This window comes from Colobus angolensis, unplaced genomic scaffold (genome assembly GCF_000951035.1).
Source record: "Colobus angolensis palliatus isolate OR3802 unplaced genomic scaffold, Cang.pa_1.0 Scaffold115, whole genome shotgun sequence".
NCBI classification, from domain to species: domain Eukaryota; kingdom Metazoa; phylum Chordata; class Mammalia; order Primates; family Cercopithecidae; genus Colobus; species Colobus angolensis.
Window position 1 is genome coordinate 4,570,862 of NW_012112586.1, and position 21,467 is coordinate 4,592,328.

The 21,467-nt window shown below is 45.1% G+C and overlaps 1 protein-coding gene across 1 annotated transcript in view; it reads left to right on the forward strand.

Moving 5' to 3' along the window:
* Positions 1-21,467, forward strand: part of SLC15A4 (solute carrier family 15 (oligopeptide transporter), member 4) — a 34,761-nt gene that overhangs the window by 2,840 nt on the left and 10,454 nt on the right. The window contains exons 4-8 of the mRNA XM_011961455.1: positions 3-57; positions 8,536-8,831; positions 13,232-13,400; positions 13,870-13,947; positions 14,381-14,549. Coding sequence (XP_011816845.1) covers positions 3-57; positions 8,536-8,831; positions 13,232-13,400; positions 13,870-13,947; positions 14,381-14,549 — 767 coding nt within the window. The remainder of the gene's footprint in view (positions 1-2; positions 58-8,535; positions 8,832-13,231; positions 13,401-13,869; positions 13,948-14,380; positions 14,550-21,467) is intronic.

Sequence of the window (21,467 nt, forward strand, 5' to 3'; positions counted from 1 at the left end):
GTGGGCCTGGGCGTGGCCACCGTCAAGGCCAACATCACGCCCTTCGGCGCCGACCAGGTGAGCCGCGCCCCCGCGCTGCCCTGTCCCTGTCCAGCCCCTGCCTAGCCCCAGCCTCTTCTCCAGCCCTAGCCCGTGCCCCGGCCCCAGCCCCAGTCCCTGCCTCTGACCGCAGAGGGAGCCCCTTGCCCCGGGGGCTTCTGTCTAGTGCAGAGGAAGCCCGCCAGCAGGTGGGCCAAGACTGGAGGGACCGGTGTGATAGGTGCTGGAAGGGGTTTGCCTGGGGCGGGGTGAGGTCTGTATACACACAGTGATGGCCACAGTGGCTTTAAAGAAAAGAGAGGCCGGCGCGGTGGCTCACGCCTGTAATCCCAGCACTTTGGGAGACCGAGGCGGGTGGATCACCTGAGGTCAGAAGTTCGAGACCAGCCTGACCAGGCTGGCCAAAAATACAAAAATTAGCCGGGCGTGGTGGCGGACGCCTGTTATCCCAGCCAGTCGGGAGGCTGAGGCAGGAGAATCGCTTGCAGCCGGGAGGCAGTACAAGCCGAGATCGCTCCACTGCACTCCAGCCTGGACGACAGAGCGCGACTGTCGCCAAATGAAAAAGTAAAAATAAAAATTATTAAATGAAAGGAACCCTCTCTATGTTCAGGCCGTGTAAGTTGAGACCAGAAGGCTGGGAAAGAGCAGTTTGAGGAGCTTTCCAGACATGGGGATTCTTCGCAGGGGCAGGGGCAGGGCCCCGGGCCGGGAAACTGAGGGAAGGGAAGCCGCTATTGTTGCCTTAGCTTCCTTTACAAGGAAGTGGGAAAACACTCATATTGCGTCTTTGTGGCTTTAAAGGAGTTTGGGGCTAGGTTGGATAGGAAAGCTCAGATGGAAATGAGTTTGCATCAAGTTAGCATCAAGCTGCTCCCCTGCCACTGTAACTGCCAAGAAGTGAGGGAGGAACCACTGCAGCTTTTCAGAAGGGCAAAGGAAATGGCCACCAAGTATTATATGCAGAATAGGTGCCTTTAAGAGCAATAGCAAACTCAGATCATTTCAGAAAATATTAAAAAAGTGGGAAGTGAGGTGGAAGGCTGGGGCCGGATCACATGAGGAGTGTTAAAGCGTTTGGGATGCAGTAGGGAGCGTTACAGGTTCCAGCAGGGAGTGATACTACTTATGTCATGTGCAGAGCAGGCACTACAGCTGGGGTAGCAGGTCAGGTCTACTTCTTCTTTTCTGAGGATTCACAAGCTAAGAATGGTTCTTAATGTTTTCTTTCTTTCTTTGTTTTTCTTTTGTTGAGATGGAGTCTCGCTCTGTTGCCAGGTTGGAGTGCAGTGGCAGGATCTCAGCTCACCGCAACCTCCACCTCTCGGGTTCAAGCGATTCTCCTGCCTCAGCCTCCTGAGTAGCTGAGACTGTACGTGCACACTACCATGCCCAGCTAATTTTTGTATTTCTAGTAGAGACGGGGCTGTCACCATGTTGGCCAGAATGGTCTTGATCTCTTGATCTCGTGATCCGCCTGCCTCGGCCTCCCAAAGTGGTGGGATTACAGGCATGAGCCCCGGCACCCAGCCGGTTCTTACATTTTTAAGTGGTCGGAAACAGGATAATTTGTGAGGAGTGAAAATTTTACGAAAATCAGATTTCAGTCTCCATAAATAAAGCGTTGTTGGAACACAGCCCCACCTGTTTCTGCCACACAGCCACTATGCTGGGACTGCTTTCACTAAGCAGTGGCAGAGTTGAGTAACTGATGGAGATGGAATGTCTCATAAAACTCAAAGTGTGAACTGCCTGCCCCTTCACAGAAGTGTGCAGATGGTTTTTGTAGAGAATGGGTTGTGTAGGAAGTGGTGACATTGGGGATATGAGGTGGGAGTCTCTCCTAACTAGAGTGGAGGCGGTGGAGGGGGGTGAAGTGGAGTTCAGCTGTGGAAGTAGAACGGGTAGGAAGTACTGGTGGGTTGTCTAGTCCCTGTTTGTGTTGCTATATAGGAATACCTGAGGCGCGGTCATCTGTAATGAAAAGAGGTTTACTTGGTTTAGAGTTCTGCAGGCTGTACAAGAAGCAGGGCGCCAGCATCTGCTCTGGTGAAGGCCTTATGAATGGGAGCCAGCTGTGTCGAGATCACACGCACTAGCACTAGAGGAAGTGAGAGAGGGGAGGGAGGTGGTAGGCTTGTAAATAACCTCTGTCATAGGAAAGTTCACTCCTAACTGCGACAGCCCTGAGCCTTTCTTCAGGGATCTGTCCCCATGACCCAAACAGTAGGCCCCACCAGCAGCACTGGGGATCACATTTCTTTTGAGATTTGGAGGGTCAGACATTGAAACCATGGCATGTGAGCAGTAGGGAAGGCGACTCTTAGGCTTTTGCCTAAGTATCTGTGAGTGCCTGTTTTTTAGGAACATTTACTGAGCGCTTACTGTGCACCAGGCACAGTGCTTGCTAAATACAGTATTTGGTGAGTCCACATGACACGTATGCTACGTGTCTACAAGACTGCTTGGTTAGTCTACCTGACACGTACGGCGCCCATTTTACTGATGAGGAAACTGAGGCTGGAGAGGCTTAATCATTGGCCCAGAGGTACACAGCTTGTATGTGACTGAGCCAGGATTCAAAAGCCTGTCCTTTGAATGTGAGCTTCACTCTGCCTGTGTAAGGCTATCCATTAGTCAGGAGACACCTTAGAATGATGTTAGAAATGATAGTCTTCTAATGTACTGAATTGGAACTGGGTTTTTTGTACAGTGACTTATGCTTTACATACATGACCAAATCTGAACCTCACAGGAGTCTTAGATCCATTTTATTGATGAGGAAACAGGCACAAAAACAGATCACTTTCTTACTGCCTATAGGTAGTGAGTGGTCAAGCTGGACTTCCATTCCAGTTCTGATTCTTTTTTAACCACTGCACTAAGATGGGCCCAGTGTGCGTGCGTTCCGTAATGGTTCTTCAGGGCTGGATCTCAAGACCCAGGCTCTTGGCCTTGGGGTGCCATTGGCTCATGAAGGAACGGGGCTGGTAGCACAGGCAGCCTCTATCTTTTAAAGACTTGGCCATGCCACACAAGTGGACTTGAAAGCTTCTATTTTGCCTCTTACTTGTGCTTTTCCCACATGATCTTACTTAAGCCTCGCAACAGTTGATGGTGTATGTGCTGCAGTTATGCCTTTATATATATATATATGTATATATTTTACTTTAAAGAATGACACTGTACTTCCTGGAATAACCTAATTATTACCAGAGGAAGGAATTCATATCTATGCCATACAAGAACTTTCACTTTATTTATTTCCTCTTTGAAATGGAGTTTTGCTCTTGTTGCCTAGGCTGGAGTGCAGTGGTACGATCTCGGCTCACCACAACCTCTGCCTCCCAGGTTCAAGCGATTCTCCTGCCTCAGCCTCCCAAGTAGCTGGGATTGCAGGCATGCATCACCACGCCCGGCTGATTTTTGTATTTTTAGAAGAGATGGGGTTTCTCCATGTCGGTCAGGCTGGTCTCAAACTCCCGACCTCAGGTGATGCGCGTACCTCTGCCTCCCACAGTGCTGGGATCACAGGCCCGAGCCACCGTGCCCAGCCAGTCATGCCTGTTATACAGAGAACAGAGGCCTAAAGGGTTGGCTGCCAGGGCTGCACAGCAAGTGCCTATGGGAGCTGGTTTGGGGCCCTGGCAGCCTGACTTAAAAGCTGGTGCTCTCCAGGAGATAATAGGCGAGTAATTGGTACTTCTTAAAATGAGGAGGAAATGGTACTCAGTTATCTCAAATGAATCTGACAGAGTATATGCTCTTTTGTCCACAATTAAATGTAGATGTTGAAAGGAGATGTGCCTTCTTCCACAAGGTAGCTGGCCTAATCTCTTCCGACGTAACACTGTCATGGGTAAAGGGGACCTTGTGGGTGAAAGGCTACTCGGGAGACCTGGCCGCCCCCTGCAATGCGTGCTGAGTGATTGGATCCCAGCTGCTTTCATGGCCATTCTTCTCGGATGCTTGGGATCGTTTGCAGATCACCTATTAGCTAATAACGGACCAACGTTGCCTTTCTTAGGTGTGGTAATCTCACTGCTGTAAAAAGAATGTCCTTATTTCCAGGAGATTCATGATGAAATTTTGGGCATGAAATAGGTTGCTGGAGCTTATCTGTAAATAGATCACCCAGAAGTATTTTTTTTAAGACCCAGTCTCATTCTGTTGTCCAGGCTGGGGTGCAGTGGTGTGATCTCAGCTCTCTGCAGCCTCTGCCTCCCGGGTTCAAGCGATTCTCGTGCCTCAGCCTCCTCAGTAGCTGGGACTACAGGTGTGAGCCACCACTCCTGTCTAATTTTTGTATTTTTAATAGAGACAGGGGCTTCACCATGTTGGCCAGGTTGATCTCAAACTCCTGACCTCAGGTGATCCACCCACCTCAGCCTCCCAAAGTTCTGGGATGACAGGCATGAGCCACCGCGCTCGGCCAGTATTTTTTATGTATACAAAAAAGAGTGCTGAGGTTCCAAGTGAAGGGTAGGGAAGTGTGCATTTTGCAATTCAACTTTTCTATACATTTGGACTGTTTTTTAATGAAAATATGAGAAAATGTTCACTGATGAGTGTATAAACTCAAGGTAGTATATCCATACAATGGAGTATTTTTAAGCCATGAAAAAAGAAACGAAGTGCTGATGGGCCTCGGAAACGTTCCACTGAGTGAAGGAAGCCAGACACACAAGACTCCAGTTTTGTGATTCTATTGATGTGGAATGCCCGGAAGAGGCGAGTCCACAGAGACTGGAAGTAGATGAAGGGTTGCCAGGGGCCGGGAGAGGGGCGTGGGAGTGACTTAAAGGGAACAGGAGTTCCTGTTGGTGTGATGAGAACGTGGACTTGGATGGCAGTGATGGATGTACATCTCTGAATACACTAAACACTACTGAATTGTACACTTTTACAGGGTGAAATTTTCGGTATGTGAATCAGAGTGAAAAAGCATTTGAGGGGAAGAGTGGCCTTATGCCAGGGTGCTTGCCTGTGGCCAGGTGGCAGGTCCCCGTCCTGGTGCCGCTGCTTCATGGCAGGAGGCCTGGCTGGGGACCCTGAGGTGTGCAGGCCTGAAGCACACTCTGCTGTGCCCCAGGCGAGGGTTAAATTGTCCTGGTTTGGTCCTTCTCACGGAGAGGAAACCTATTTGTATTTTTAAGGTGCTTTTTATGGTTCTTTGTCACTTGCCTCTTCATCTCCCAGGTGGAGCCTCTGGGAAACGTTCTGATAGGAGAGACCATGGGGTGAGGCTGCGTGGCTTTGAGGAGGAGGCCTCGCTAGTGTCTTCAGAGGGTGTGTGAGCCGTGGGTCCAAGGGAGATGTATGTTCGTGTAAATCATGTCAACCCCGAATCTTCCCCCAGTGCCGCACCTTTTCCAAAAGTCACCCTCGTTCTTGGTGGATGGATTATTTGAAACAGTGTCCTGAAAGAAGAAAATCTTATGTTACGGATAAACAGAGCAAATGATGCGTTTTTTTTTCCAGAGGAAAAACTGACACTCCGCTTTAAGGAATTCTTCTGTCAGCCAACTGTTTGGTGTGCTGTACACAATTCTATTCTTTTAGCTTTTCTTCTCCAGATTGATTTTGCTGGTATCATTTGACCAGTCATGTGAAAACCTTGTTTGCCCTTGGTAGGGCACGTGGCTGCTGCTCACACGGTGATGCCATGCAGCCGATGGGCAGGGAGGCTGTGGCCTGCCCGCCTGGGGCTGGGAAGCATGTGATGGCCTTCACAGCAGCCAGCTTCCCTTGGTACAGAAATGCCCACTGTGTGGTTATTTAGGGCTTAGTCATTTTGGTTTATAAAGTAATTTTGATGGATTACTCGAGGAGTTGAAATAAACTGACCACCACAATTACACAGGAAATGAGGATGAATGGCATTTTAAGGTTAGGATTTTCCCAGACTAATCAAATACTGATTTTCTCATGTTTTACCTGAAGAGGACATAGATCTGAGACTCTGGGAAGGTGTGTGCAGTGTCACTGTGGGGAAGGGGAAAGTCCGAGCGAGACCATGGGGAGGTGTGTGCAGTGTCACTGTGGGGAAAGGGAAGGTCCGAGTGCATTTCAGTTATGAAATCATTTGTGCGTCTATTAAGTTTAGATATTATATTTACTGGTCTGTTTTATGCTTGTCAAAAAATTACTTTTTTTGGTTTGTTTTCACACTTCTAGTTTTGTTTTCTCGATAATCATTTCTCTGCTCACATTTTTCATTTTTCTTCCTGGTCCATGTCTAGTATAGCATGAGAATGGGTGTCCGTTGTTGAGCAGTATTTAAACGCATTGTGTCCTAGTGAAGAAGTGTCTTAGATGTCTAAGAAGTTCTCACCTCATACTCTTTGTTCAATAGAGATGTCTGCATTTGGTCTAGGACCTCTATTCATTATTGTCATAGATAGGAGGAGAGTTTGAACTCTTGAGAACATGTGATTTTGTTTTAAACTTAGGTTTTTAGTTTGAAGTGGTGTTACTGTATATAATTAATTACCTATCACCACAGTAGCCATGCTTAATCATTTGGACTTCGAACAAGTCCCTTTTTGAGGAGCACACAATTTTTTTTTCTTTTGCTTTATTTTCTTTAGAGAGAAGCACACAATTTTAACTATAAACTTTACACCTCTGATTTAATCTTTAAAAAATAGAGCTTCAAATACCATATGAAATGTATGACTGCTAAAAAGATGCATGTGCTTATTGCATACCGTATCTGTTTTTTTCATTTGAGACAGGGCCTCTGTCACAGAGGCTGGAGTGTGGTGGTGCCATCGCAGCTCACCACCACCTCCTCCCCAGTTCAAGGGATCTTCCCATCTCAGCCTTGCAAGTAACTGGGACTACAGGCACACGCCAGCACACCTGGCTGATGTTTGTAACTTTTTGTAGAGATGGGGGTCTCTCTGTGTTCCCAGGATGGTCTCAAACTCCTAGACCCAGATGGTCTGCCTGCCCTGGCTTCCCAAAGTGCTGGGATTCCAGACCTGAGCCACCATGCCCAGTCATAATTGGTTGTTTTCGCCCCATTGAGAATTTGTTATTCAGTAGAGCAGATTGTTCTGTGGATCCAGAAACTAGATCTATTATTGGAATAAGAATTTTCTAACTCTTTCATAACCTGTGTCTTAAGAATGAGACAGTAGAAGTTTTTAAGACAGCAAGAGAGTCTTTCTATGAGATCCAGTATCAGCTTCTCATAAGTTTGTTAAAAATAAATTTATGAAATGAAACTCACTAGAAAGGTCTCTGTCTAGTACAGGGTTCATTTGCACAGTATCTTATGTAGAGGTAAAAATCCAGGTGGGCAGAGAAGGCTTCTGGTGTGTCTGCCCCCAAATGACCTGTTCCCAGCGCTTGGGCTTCGTTGAAGTAGCCTGGTGAACTGCATAAGCCTAGATGTTGTGTGATTACCTCAGTGCTTTTGTTTGAGTCCAGGAAGTCAGTGATTTTTGAGCCTTTTGGAAATCCCACCCTTATCAGAATTTCTCCCATTCCATTAATAGCCTGTCTAATCTAAAAATAGCATGTGGTTTTATCTTTAGTCTGTAATTTCCTCTTTGCTTCAAGTTTACCGAGATCTCTGATTCTCAGGAGACCAGATACAGTTGGTGTGGGTGGTGGCTTGGCCTCACTGAACAAATATCGCCTGCAGTATTTCTCTTTGGGGCTAAGCGTATTTGCGGGGTGCCGCATGGTACTCACATGTAGCTCAGTAGCGCATGGAGCTTTATAACATTGGTTCTAAAACTTACCTGTGAGTAGAAGTTACCTGGGAAGTTGCTTGAAATGCAGATTCCTGGGCCTGGGTCCCCGAGACGGTGATTCAGTGGGTCTGGAGCGTGGGTCCTGTGACTCTCTTTGTTTTTTTTTTCTTTTTGAGACGGAGTTTCGCTCTTGTTGCCCAGGTGCAGTGGCGCGATCTTGGTTCACTGCAACCTCCATCTCCTGGATTCAAGCGATTCTCCTGCCTCAGCCTCCCAAGTAGCTGGGATTACAGGTGCCCACCACCATGCCTGGCTAATTTTTGTATTTTTAGTAAAGACGGGGTTTTGCCATGTTGGCCAGGCTGGTCTCGAACTCCATACCTCAAGTGATCCACCCGCCTTGGCCTCCCAAAGTGCTGGGATTATAGATGTGAGCCACCACTCCCAGCCGACTCTTTTTTTAAAGAGCATTCCAGGTAATTCCAAGGCAAGTGGTTCAGATACTTAGAAAAATTCTATAGTAGGTGGTCCACATATTCGGAAAAACTCTCTAGGATTTGTTGGGATTTAGTGTAATTAAGTGAAACCTACCCCGCTCCTGTAGTAATGAACAGCGTGGGGTATGTTTTGTGTCGAGATCCGTGAACGTTTCTGTAAACACCATTTTGATTGTGTTGCACTTCGTAAAGGTTGTGATGACAACGGTCATTTTAACCACTTGACTGTATATGTTTTTCATCCTTGAAGACTGTCATATATTTTCAAGTGTCTTTCCTCCCTGTTATCTTAGGTTAAAGATCGAGGTCCGGAAGCCACTAGGAGATTTTTTAATTGGTTTTATTGGAGCATTAACCTGGGAGCGATCCTGTCGTTAGGTGGCATTGCCTATATTCAGCAGAACATCAGCTTTGTCACTGGTTATGCGATCCCCACTGTCTGCGTCGGCCTTGCTTTTGTGGTCTTCCTCTGTGGCCAGAGCGTTTTCATCACCAAGCCTCCTGATGGCAGTGCCTTCACCGACATGTTCAAGATACTGACGTATTCCTGCTGTTCCCAGAAGCGAAGTGGAGAGGGCCAGAGTAGTGGGTAAGCACTTAATTCTCATCTCGGGCTGTTTGATAGGACTTTATCGATCTCTTTATTAACATCCTAGCTTAGGTTTGTTGTGTGCTTATTGTGTGCTGGGCCCGGGCTGAGGGTTTGCATGTCTTCTCTCCTTTAACATTGCATTTCCCCAAGGAGGCAGGTGCGGTCTTATTATCCCATCTTAAAGACAGGCCAGTGGCCTGATTCCAGAGCTCATGCTTTAACCCCACATTGCACTTTCTCTCACTGCTAGTGTAGACAGAAGCTCCTTTAGTGCCAGATTATAAAGGTAGAAATTTGTGGAGGGCATCGAGGAGACAGAAGACATGCTTTATGCATGTTTCTTTTTATTTTAAAAAGCTTTGAAATACATTTGAATGAAAAACTAAGCAGTTGCTTATGCTTTCAGTACCTGTCTTTGCTCTTTGAAAAGTAAGCCACTGCCTCTCACCTGAAGGTCAGCGTGAGCTCCATCATACAGCGGTCAGGTCTGTCACTCTGACAGGAAGATGCAATAGCAGAATGGTGAGATGCACTGAGGGTAACCAGATGATCTCATGGGACTTACTCGGCGTTAGCACCGAAGTCCCATGAACTGGGCTGTTAAAACAGAAAGGCCTGTGTCCTCAGAACCCCTCCAAGTCACTGACCAACTGTGACTCATGTTTGGTTGGTGATGTTTGATGCCAGTTAATAAAGTCCAGAACTTAAGCCCAAGAAAAGAACTCAGAAATTTTTATGTTATTCTTGATTGAGGAATAATTTGCAGGTAGTAAAATTTACCCCTCATATCTGTACAGTTCTGTGAATTATGACAAACTTACTCAGATTGTGTAACCAGCAGTGCAGTCAAGGCATAGATTGTTTCCATCATTCCGGAGAAGGCTCTGGGAACTTTTGTAGTCATTCCCCTCATGGAATGTGTTGATCAACATAGAAATGCCTGGTGGCTGCTGGGTGGAAGGCTGATGACTCAGCCATCGGAGTGTCCTGTGTCCCTGAGCCATGCAGCCCACTGTGGCACGGCACGGGTTGCTGGACGTTCTTCTGTAGGCCCACTCACACATCTGCCTCCCTCCGGCTCGTCTGTGTTTGTCTTACTGATGTGCTTGCAGCCATAGCCAATGTGTCTAATATGCCTTCCACGTGGTAGTTTGAAATGACACAAAAAGGCCCTGTGTGCCTACTTCTTTGCTCCTGAACATCTCTGATTTCTCCAGCTGTCCCTGTGTGGAGTCATGGCAGATCTCACCAGTCTAGATGCCCTATTGGAAATGCTGGTGGGTCATTGTGGCATTCAGACATATAATTCAAAACTGCAAATGGTGGGACCACACTGAAGAATTTTTAGTAATTAAAGTACAGGAGGCTGAGGTGGGAGGATCACTTGAGCCCAGCAGGTCAGGTCAAGGCTGCAATGAGCCATGCATGATTGCACACTGCACTCCAGCCTGGGTGACAAAATGAGACCCTGTCTCAAAAAAAAAAAAAATTTAAGTAGCCCCGTCTTAGCTGACACTAGTGTTTTGCCAGGGCCTTAATTGATTAGACAAAAGCAGTGTTTCAGATCCTAGAAGTCTTTTTCAGGAACAACCCTTCAAGTTTTAGTATCTGTGTGGGTGGTAGCCCATAGACATTTCTGCAAGAGAACACCTTTGTTTTGTGGACATACTTGGGTTTTAACGCACAAATGGCAGCGTGGAGTGGGTTTGGAGTTACTTTTACTTAGGAAACTAATTTCCTCTTAGGATTGTCTTTGAAAGTCTCCTTGGGCAAAAATAAGGGGAAAAAAGCGGGGATTAGCTTACAGAAAAGTTGATGGTCTGAGGAATTCTCAGATTCTGCTGTTTGTATGAACTGGCTCTGTAACCTTGGGCAGGTTACTGGTCTTGTGAAGCCCAGCTTTCCTTTTTGTACAGCAGAGATGGATTCATCTCATGGCATCACAGGGAGGCCTGAGCATGGTGATGTGTGCAAGGCCCTCACCAGGATGCCAGGCACACGATAAGGGCCCTGTCAGTGGTGACCACTGTGACGAGCGTGCCTTAAAAAAGTTGGGCCCCCAAAGCCTGAGGAAGCATGACATACCCGCATTTTACCGTCGTGACACTTAATTTCATCTGGCCCACGAGGAAGCATGACATACCCACATTTACAGTCGTGACACTTAATTTCATCTGGCCCGTGAGGAAGCATGACATACCCGCATTTTACAGTCATGACACTTAGTTTCATCTGGCTCGTGAGGAAGCATGACATACCCGCATTTTACAGCCGTGACACTTAATTTCATCTGGCCCAATCTCAGTTTCCGTCCAGGGTGATTTGTGTCTTGAAGATAATACGTACTCGCTATTAAATGAGAAATGAAGGCGCATTTGTTCAATTCATCAGGCCAGAGTAGAAATGGTGCCACAGCTTTTTGAGATACATACTTCTTTGGGAATCCGTGAGAACCAGTGGACTCTCTTCCTGGAGAATACAAACACGTACATGTGGCTTTCACAGAGACTTGGGCACAGGCGTCCTGAAATGAGCTTGTCAACTTTTGTGGGGAGGAGTGGAGGGCTCTTGTGGGTGTTCGGGTGTCACTTGTGACCATGGCTTCGTGTTGGACCCTTGTGTGTTGCAAAATAGTGCACCTAACAATATGTATAACCCAGTAAAGCTTCAAATGCATATTGATTTCACAGCTTTTAAATATTTTAATTATGTAAAGCTAAAGTAATATAACCAGTAACCTGTGTGAATCATTCTTTGTGTGAAAATGAATTTGTTGTTTGTTATTTAAATGTTTTTGGTGAAACATATTTAATATGATGTGGTAAACCACTGATAGTATCTGTATTAGGTACAAAAGGACTTTTAATTTCCTTTATGAAAAAAAGCAGTACTTGAAGAAGTTAATGTTTTCAAGTGAAAGTATAATGTCTTTGGAATTTATTTTCACTTTTGGGTGTTTTTGTTTCTGATTGTTTTGCCCCACTAGACTAAGTCCGTAAGGACAGGAGCTCTCTCCTTTAGCCCCCAGGTAGAGCAATGCAAGGCCTACAGCAGGTACTCAATCAGTATTTGTTGAATCGAACTTAGTTTTCTTGTCCAAAATTTGGCTAAAATATTAAGTTATAGTTTTCAGCGCTTTTATTTTTCCCCGCTCTGAATGTCCAGACTTAAAATGTTGGCTTTATAAGATAATTTAAAATACTGGCACCATAGTAAAATGGGACATGAGTTAATAAACTAGAAAACTGACAGGTGCCATTTCTGTTGGCTTCCCACAGTTAAACACAGTCTGACTCTCTCCTGGTACCTCTTGGCTTTAGAGAATAGTGTCCACTTTGTTTTCCCGTTTTACCCCTGAGATCCTTGGTGCCCATTCCCCATTAGAGTGTTTTGGCGCTGGGAGAGAGTGCGGAGCTGTCTAATGGGGCCTGTTCATCTTCTAAATAATGAAGCGGGCCCAGAGGGAGTCAGTGAAACTCATTAGTACAAGTACCTGGGAATGCCAGGACCATGTTCCTGCTATGACCCGCAGATATGAGGGCAATGGCAGGGAGTGGAGGGGCAGTGGTGTCCTGCAGGGGTCAGGGCCTCAGGCTGTAAAGCCAAGACTGCCTGGGTCCGAGTCCTGGCCATACCTCAGGCAGCCTTCTCACTCTGTGCCCAGGCATCTTCCTCGGTGCAATAGGGCCCTGAAGAGTTTTAACGCCACATGGTTAATGAGGGAGGACGTAGGGGCATGGTGCACTGGGCACTCCCCATTTCCTGCTGTCCTGGGACAGAGCCAGGGACATCCTCCTGTCATCACCACCAGCACTGCCCTCCCCCTCAGCTCTTCCTTAACTGGAGAGCTGACAGCTTTCCTCTGAGAATAGAACCCTGCCTCTGTCCTGCCAGTGACTCAGTTTAAACCAGCAGGGTTTTATTCACAGCATTGGTATTGGTCGTCAGGTCTTGATGTTTGGTAAATTAGCTGATTAAAAATTCACACATTCCAGTGCATTTTTTCATATGCTCTCCAGTGGCGTAGCTGATGTCCTTCCCAGTGTCGGTGGAGCTGCAGACTCTCCCCACGCGGAGACTGCTGAGCCGGCAGCTGCGCTGGGGCTGCGCTCAGCCATGGTTCAGACTGTCATCAGATCTTCCGGCCACGCTAGAATTACAGTAGCCCAATTGCATTTTCACTAGAAAGTCCCTTTGTCAGCTGTTTCAGTACATTCTGTGACATTTAGAAATAATTCAGGTAGCTGTGTTGGGTGTGTACAATTAGTAAGTGATGGAATGAGTTGAAGCACATTCGATACAGTGAGCTGGTTTCTTACCTCCAAACTTAATTTGTGACCAAATAATTGATTGCTGGGAGGGGAAGAAAACTAATTCCTTCATTTTATTTCCCAAAGTGAAGGCATTGGAGTCTTTCAGCAATCTTCTAAACAAAGTCTGTTTGATTCATGTAAGATGTCTCATGGAGGGCCATTTACAGAAGAGAAAGTGGAAGATGTGAAAGCTCTGGTCAAGATTGTCCCTGTTTTCTTGGCTTTGATACCTTACTGGACAGTGTATTTCCAAGTGAGTGGTGACAAACAGGTTTAATTTCCTTTATCTTCCTATGAAGTCTTAGCCTAGCACTTGTTTTGGCCATGTTTAAAGTAGTTAGGACTAGATTTTTTTTTTTCCCATGAGTCTACAGAATCCTGGCATTTTTGGTTTTAGTTATGGAGTCATTTTGGCTGCTTTAACTATGTTTAAAGCCTCTGAAAAAGAAGCTGAGAACAGGTATGCTTCTGGGTTTTCCAGGCCCCTCTTGTTAATGTCATTTCTCCTTTGGATAACTGGCCGTTCTTTTTCAAAATTGATCTCCAGAGGACTTTACAATGACCAAATCGTTGACCTTTCTGTTTTCAAACTTGAGCCGTTGTCTGTTTCTGGGAGTCACTGCTGTCGCATCTCAGAGCCTAGTTTAGGGGAGGGGCAGGATGCTTAGAGTGTTTGAGAGCACAGTTGGTTCACATATAATGATACTGTTTTTTATACCTAGATGCAGACAACGTATGTTTTACAGAGTCTTCATTTGAGGATTCCAGAAATTTCAAATATTACAACCACTCCTCACACGGTAAGAACAATTGTAACGATCTCAAAATTGTCAGTTCGAGCTTATGAAATAAATGGATTCCTTCTACCAACTGTAAATGTGTTATCAATGTTAACAGCACCAACAAAAAGCGTTGTTATTGAAATAGAGTTTTTACTTATTTTAGAGAATATTTTTTCGTTGGTTGTATCATTTACTAGATTAGGTTGACTGACATCAGTTCAACGTTACTTGGTATTTTTCACCTGATTATTTTCCCCTCAAAGCACAGAAAAGCAAATGCAGATTCATTTAGAAAGGAAGCTTTTCCCAGTTCCGTTGACTCTAAACTGAAGAGGTTGTACCTTGTGGAGAGGAACTGTTCTTTACATGCATTTCTCCCATTGAGATGTTGGTTCTCCAGATGAGTGGTGTATTGCGGGGAGTAAACGCCTCCTCCCGTGTTTCACCCCAGCTCCCTGCAGCCTGGCTGACCATGTTTGATGCTGTGCTCATCCTCCTGCTCATCCCTGTGAAGGACAAACTGGTCGATCCCATTTTGAGAAGAAATGGCCTGCTCCCATCCTCCCTGAAGAGGATCGCCGTGGGCATGTTCTTCGTCATGTGCTCGGCCTTTGCTGCAGGTAAGGGTGGATTCAGAGTAGAGTGTTGACACCCAGTCATGCCCCAGGTTGTTCGGGAAGTGCATGTCTGTGAAAGAGGATGTGTATCAGTTATTTTACAGCACTGATCCTTTATTTTAAACTTCAAAATAAGTTGAAGATTATTTTCCTAAGGATATGTCAGTTTTCTTCTGGTACTAAAACCATTGGGTTGCTCTGAAAAGGGACTTTTGGACTGAGTTAAAGGGAGGTTTTTCTCTACCTTCTGGTTTAGAATTAGGCTGTTGAATGCTGAACAGATGAATTTGTGCAAGTTAAAGGTACTGTATCGTTCTCGAGGATGAGAATTCCACCTTCAGATTACTAACCTTCAGTTTATTAACAAGTGTCAGGGTGTCTGTGAGTCCTTTGAATTTTTTATGTAAAATTCTGTGTGCATTTTTCTGGTGACAAAAATGTTTCTAGATTGTTATAGGCTCATGGGCAGCATCTCCTCCCCCTACAAATAAACCTCGTAAGAACGAATGCCTAAGTCTCTAAACTCTGATGAGGAGAGTTATCCTTTTGAGGGTTTCCATTCTGTTTTCGTAATTTGTATGTGCTGAAATGAGTTGTTTATCTTTTGCTGATAAAGCTGGGTATCGCTGACTTTCTCAGTTATTTTGGAGTTCTCCCTTCATTAATATTTGAAAATTATTGAATGATAAAACAGCTTAGTTACATAATAAGAAAAGTTGATATTCTTGAACCAGCTGTATATTATCTGCTGTTATGAGGAATTCAGTGTTAAGTGCTGCTGAAATGGAATTTAATATTCTCAAACAATGCTGCCTTCATAGCAGCCTTCATCTACTTTTGCCAGACTGAACATATTGATATAGTACTTAATAGATTTAAAGAAATTAGTCCCTGGGCTTAAGAAATCTCTATTCTAGAGACTGGGACATTTTAGAAGACTATTGCATTTTCTCTTGTTCAAATAGATAATTAAAGTGAGGTCGTGTCTGAGTGAAGTTTTTGCTGTGTGCCTTCTTTATAATTCAGCTTCTCTTCCAGATCTGAGGCACATGGGGAAATAAGCATAGGCAGAGAAGAACTGAATGACCGCAGGGCTCTAGCTGCAGTTCAGCAGAGTGCACACGCAGAAGGGCTGTCTGCAGGAAGTCTCTGCACTGGAGACTGTGTCTGCCTGTCTGTCCTACCTCCCTAAAGCGCAGGCTCAGCTTTGGCCTCAGACCTCTCTCTCCCCCTGGGGCTGGAGTGCCTTCTCTGTGCCCTGTCACCACACTGGTTGGTGCCAAGGAAGGAAGTCCTCATTCCCACCCTGTGGGAAAGGAGATCTGCTTGGTTTCTGGAGGCTTTTCCAGTAAATACTTGATTTGGGCTTATTTCCTAACATCCTGTCTTTCAGTTTCATAAATGGCTGAATCACTTCTGTGGGCTGCCTTGAGAGCCATGCAGGCCACTCTGGTGGTTTCTATATGTGTTTGTGCAGGATACAAGTGCCAGACCAGTCACTGTTGAGATTTCCCCATTGCGCTCCCTCAGTTTTGTCTTTAAAAAGCGCTAGCAGGCTGGGCGTGGTGGCTCACACCTGTCATCCCAGTACTTTGGGAGGCCAAGGCGGGTGGATCACAAGGTCAGGAGTTTGAGACCAGCCTGACCAATGTGGTGAAACCCTGTCTCTACTAAAAGTACAAAAATTAGCTGGCCATGGTGGCAGGCGCCTGTAGTCCCAGCTACTCGGGAGGCTGAGGCAGGAGAATCACTTGAACCCGGGAGGCGGAGGTTGCAGTGAGCTGAGATCGCGCCACTGCACTCCAGCCTGGCGACAGAGCGAGACTCCATCTCAAAAAAAAGAAAAAGAAAAGTGCTAGCAAAATCCACAATAGAGGCCGGGCGTGGTGGCTCAAGCCTGTAATCCCAGCACTTTGGGAGGCCGAGATGGGCGGATCACGAGGTCGGGAGATCGAGACCATCCTGGCTAACCCGGTGAAACCCCGTCTCTACTAAAAAATACAAAAAACTAGCCGGGCGAGGTGGCGGGCGCCTGTAGTCCCAGCTACTTGGGAGGCTGAGGCAGGAGAATGGCGGGAACCCGGGAGGCGGAGCTTGCAGTGAGCTGAGATCTGGCCACTGCACTCCAGCCTGGGCGACAGAGCGAGACTCCGTCTCAATAAAAAAAAAAAAAAAAAAAAAAAAAAAACCCACAATAGATCAAGTCCAGCACTTTCTGACCAGAGCACTCTGCACAGTGCTTGCCTTCTTACTGAGTGCTGGCGCCCGTGGTGAGGCACGGGCTCTGACCTGGTGTGACTGCAGCAGCACCAGAGCCTCTGAACTGGTGACATAGAAGTGGAAAATTCGCAGCGTGTGTGCGTTCTGAAAAAGGCTTTCTTTCCCACGTGACCCACTGTTGGGAAGAAGTTTTACCTGCCGGTAGTTGGGAAGAGTTACATGTATCTTGTAACTTGACATGAGTAGTCTATTAAATTTAATAAAACACCTGCCCATGTTTGATGCGATTTTACTCCCAGCTCTAGTGAGTATTATTTAGGGACGTTAATGGTCTTTGAGTAGAGACTTGAAACCATCGTAGCAAACCAAAATTTTAATGGGAAAGAACCTTGATTTTGCTTGTCGCTTACCACCTACACCCATAATAAATCACGGTCTTCCATTTAGTGCCACACCTGGTGGAGGCCGCTTTTTCTCTAAGGATGTTCAGATGCAAGTTGGGCAGGTCCAAGGGGCTTCTTCTGCTCAGCTTAAGAAAAAAAGTATGTTAATTTGTTAGATTTAGTTTTTCCCCTTAAAATTGTGTTTCTGTTCTTAAATTACAAGAGTAATTTTTTACAAGAGTAGAAGATGCGCATTGGAGAAGAGGAAACCTTAGAATCATAAAGGAGAAAATAAAGATCCCCTGTAATGTCCTTAGAGCTGCTCGCTACGGATATTTTGGCGTCTGTCTTGTTTGTGTGTCTGTACACATACATCTTTTATGGTTTTGCAAAAGCAGAATCCTATTGTGTAAGCTGATTGGAGCCTGATTAAGAAAAATCACATGTAAAAAAGCTATGAAAGTATGATAAAAATTATGCATATTAATGGCAAAAAGAGGACCAAAAGGCATATAAGCCATAAAATACACACACGCATACATAAAATATATGCCCACACGGACACAGAAACTCTCAAGATTCCACCACCCAAGGAAATCCACTAATAACATTATGTAAATACATGAGGAAAATTATAAAAGTACATGATGTGTGACATGTTTATGCTGTCCTCTGTAACCTGCTTACAAAAATCACTTAGTGTATCATTAATAATCTTCCATGTGACACGTTCAGCTGCGTCTAGTTTGCACTGTTTTAGTAATCATTATAGTGAAATGTTTTTACTTATGTTCCTTCTTAAATCCCAAGAAGTGCAGTCACCGTACGAGCTGAAGGCGTGTGGTATACGTGGCTGAACTGTCTTGCGGGAAGGTGGTAGGCCCTTCCGTCACCGCAGGCGGGTGGTGGTCCGCCTGGATCGCTCCGCCTGCTGATCTGCTCTGGCCCACTTTGTGTCGTTGGGACTGTGTTAACCACAGCTACTGCTCGGCAGGAGTCACTCCTGGGCTTCAGAGCACGGATGCACATCCTGAAATTGAGGCAGAATCAACCGAGAACCTTTCTCTGGGGAAAAGGTCAGAGCTTTCATTAGAAAAGAGTTGAAAACCACTGGTCTACAGCAAGTTTTTAAAAGTTATTATATGGTCAACTTATGGTCATCAAAAATAGATCCAAAGGGAGGCTTCAGTTCATCCACAACCCCCCATCCAGAGGTGACCACTGCAGCTGTTTTTGTGTCTTTCTAGAACCTTTTCTGGGTATGGCTAAATTACTTATTTTAAAACAGAAGTAGAAGTGGAACTCCTCACTGTTTAGAACCTGTTTTTGTTTTCTGTGTGCTTACCATTTTCCCGTATCAATAGTTACACATTTAAATTGTGCTTTCTAACAACTATACCATATTCCATTTTTGAATGTTATATCGTTTTTAAAAACCAGCACTCTTCTTTTTTTTTTTTTTTTACGGAGTCTCGCTCTGTCGCCGGGGCTGGAGTGCAGTGGCCGGATCTCAGCTCACTGCAAGCTCCGCCTCCCGGGTTTACGCCATTCTCCTGCCTCAGCCTCCCGAGTAGCTGGGACTACAGGCGCCCACCACCTCGCCCAGCTAGTTTTTTGTATTTTTTAGTAGAGACGGGGTTTCACCGTGTTAGCCAGGATGGTCTCGATCTCCTGACCTCGTGATCCGCCCGTCTCGGCCTCCCAAAGTGCTGGGATTACAGGCTTGAGCCACCGCGCTCGGCCCACTCTTCTTAAATGGACATTTGATTCCAGGTTATTCTTATTTCAAACAAGACCATATTGTCATTCTCTTACATAAGCTCGTACGCTCTTGTCTTACTGTTTCCTGAGGGTAACTTACCTGATTGAAAGTAGAGTGAAGTGTGTGAGAATTCTCATTTTCTGACATCCTTGCCAGTACTGTTTTTTTTTTTCCTCTGTTAATCTTTTCTTAGCTGAAGGGTTGAAAAATGGTATATTATTGTTTTGACATATGTTATTAGTGATGTTTAAGATTCTTTCCCAAAACTTTCAAACTCTATCGTCTTAGCTGGGTCATGGTTTACCTGGATCCACACGGAGTATAACTGTACACGGTTATATTCTGTGTATAGTTTGTGTTGTACCCACTTTTCTAATAGATTTTTCTTTTTTGTGTTGTTACATAATAGATCATGATTGTTTAAGGATTTCAAATTTTTATCTCTTAGCTTATGGATTTTTTTTCCCATTTAAAAGATTTTCCCTTGAGAGACCCAGGTGAGTGAGATCACCTGAGATGGGGAGTTTGAGACTAGCCTGGCCAACATGCTGAAACCCCACCTCTACTAAAAATACAAAAATTAGCTGGCCGTGGTGGCGCATGCCTTTAATCCCAGCCACTCGGAGGCTGAGGCATGAGAATCACTTGAACTCAGGCAGAGGTTGCAGTGAGCCGAGATCGATCGTGCCATTGCACTCCAGCCTGGGCGACAGAGTGAGACTCTGTCTCAAAAAAAAAAAATTCCCTATAATTTTGTTTATGGAATCTTGGAAAGTTTTATACATTTCTTTAGGTTCTCTACCTTTTATGTTAGGTTTATTCCTAACTACTTTATGTATTTTTGGTTCCTCATATATGGGGTTTTATAAAATTCTGTGAGTTTCAGTGAACTGTTTTCAAATGGTCATTCTTTGTCTTCAAATAATATAATTTCTTTTTCTGTCTTTGTAATAATTATATCTCTCTTCCTTTCTCTTTTTCTTTGATTCAACGTTAGTCTCATCCTGGATTTTAATGGGACTGCCACTGTTAGCTCACAGCTGAGTTGAAAGTTTATCATTGCCTGTTAAAGTAGGTATTTGTGATGACATTAAACATCTAGCCAGCATGAATGTTGGATTCTTTTTTGGTATCCAAGGGTAATTACATCTCTTCCCGGCTGCCTTGGGCTTCTCATGTATTTTATTTATATTATTGTATTAGATTCCTGATATTTAACTGTTCCTGCGTTTTAGAAAACAAACCCTGTTTGTTAAAAGAGGCTTATGTTGATCATCTGACCTGACTCTGCTGCTGTATCATTGAGCACGTGTGCATCTGTATCTAGAATTGGCCTTGGTCTGTGGTTGTTTTTGGCAGGTTTTGGTGGGGTGATACAGCTTCTTAAAAAGAGTGGGTGTACTCTCTCTTTCTCTGTAGGCAGGAGAATATTTTAAAGGGACAACAGTTATCTTTCTGTTCTCAAGGGGTTCCAAGCATTTGCCTAGCTTGAAGTCATCTTCAGTCCATTACCTCTCTGAGAGGAAATTTGTTTGATAACTTTTTCAGTTTCAAGGCAGTCTCCCTCCCATCACCCAGGCTGGAGTGCAGTGGTGCGATCTCGGCTCCCTGCAACCTCTGCCTCCTGGGTTCGAGCAATTCTCCTGCCTCAGCCTCTCCAGTAGCTGGGATTATAGGCGCCTACCACCACGCCTGGCTAATTTTTGTTATTTTTAGTAGAGACGGGGTTTCACCATATTGGCCAGGCTGGTCTCGAACTCCTGACCTTGTGATCTGCCCACCTTGGCCTCCCAAAGTGCTGGGATTACAGGCGTGAGCCACTGTGCCTGGCTTTCATTCACTTGTACTTATTCTAGTCTATTTAATAATGAAAAGATAATTTAAGGCTATGAATTTGCTTGTTATTACTGCTTTGGTCAGTTCCCGTGTGCTTTGATTTGTTATAATGTTCTCTTGTTTTCTGTGAATATTGTAACTGGTTTTGGTTTTCTTTTTGATCTAAGACTAATTTCAGAGAATTTTTAAGTTTTACAATATCGATGGTTTTGTTTATACTTTTGCTAGTGGTGGCAAATTTTGCTGAGTCAGGAGAGATGATGGCTTTTATAATTCCTGCATTGGGGATTTCAGGGCTTCCTTTATGGCCAGATATCACCCTCTGTAAGTGTTGTAGGTGAGTAGGATGATTCACGTATTGTGGTGCTACCAACGATATTAATTAGGTGTTTTACAGCAGGAGTCTTAGACTCCAGCACTGGCAGCGGGCCTGAAGCCATGTGGATGAGTGCATTGTCCAAGAACAACACAGTGGGTCTGTGGTGAATCGGAAGGCACAGACAGGTCCTGTCCGAACACTTTCTAACACAGCGTGTGGGCTTGAAACATAAGCCCGTCAGAACAGAGCTCCACGAGGACGCAGATCTTTGTGTCTGTCCGAGTCGTCCCAGGCATGTTGTAGGCCTCAGGAATTATTTGTTGTCATGAAGTCGGTCTGGGGCCTGGCTTTCTATTTGTGTCTGTAGTTTGTAAACTTTATGCCAAACAAAGCTGGCATTT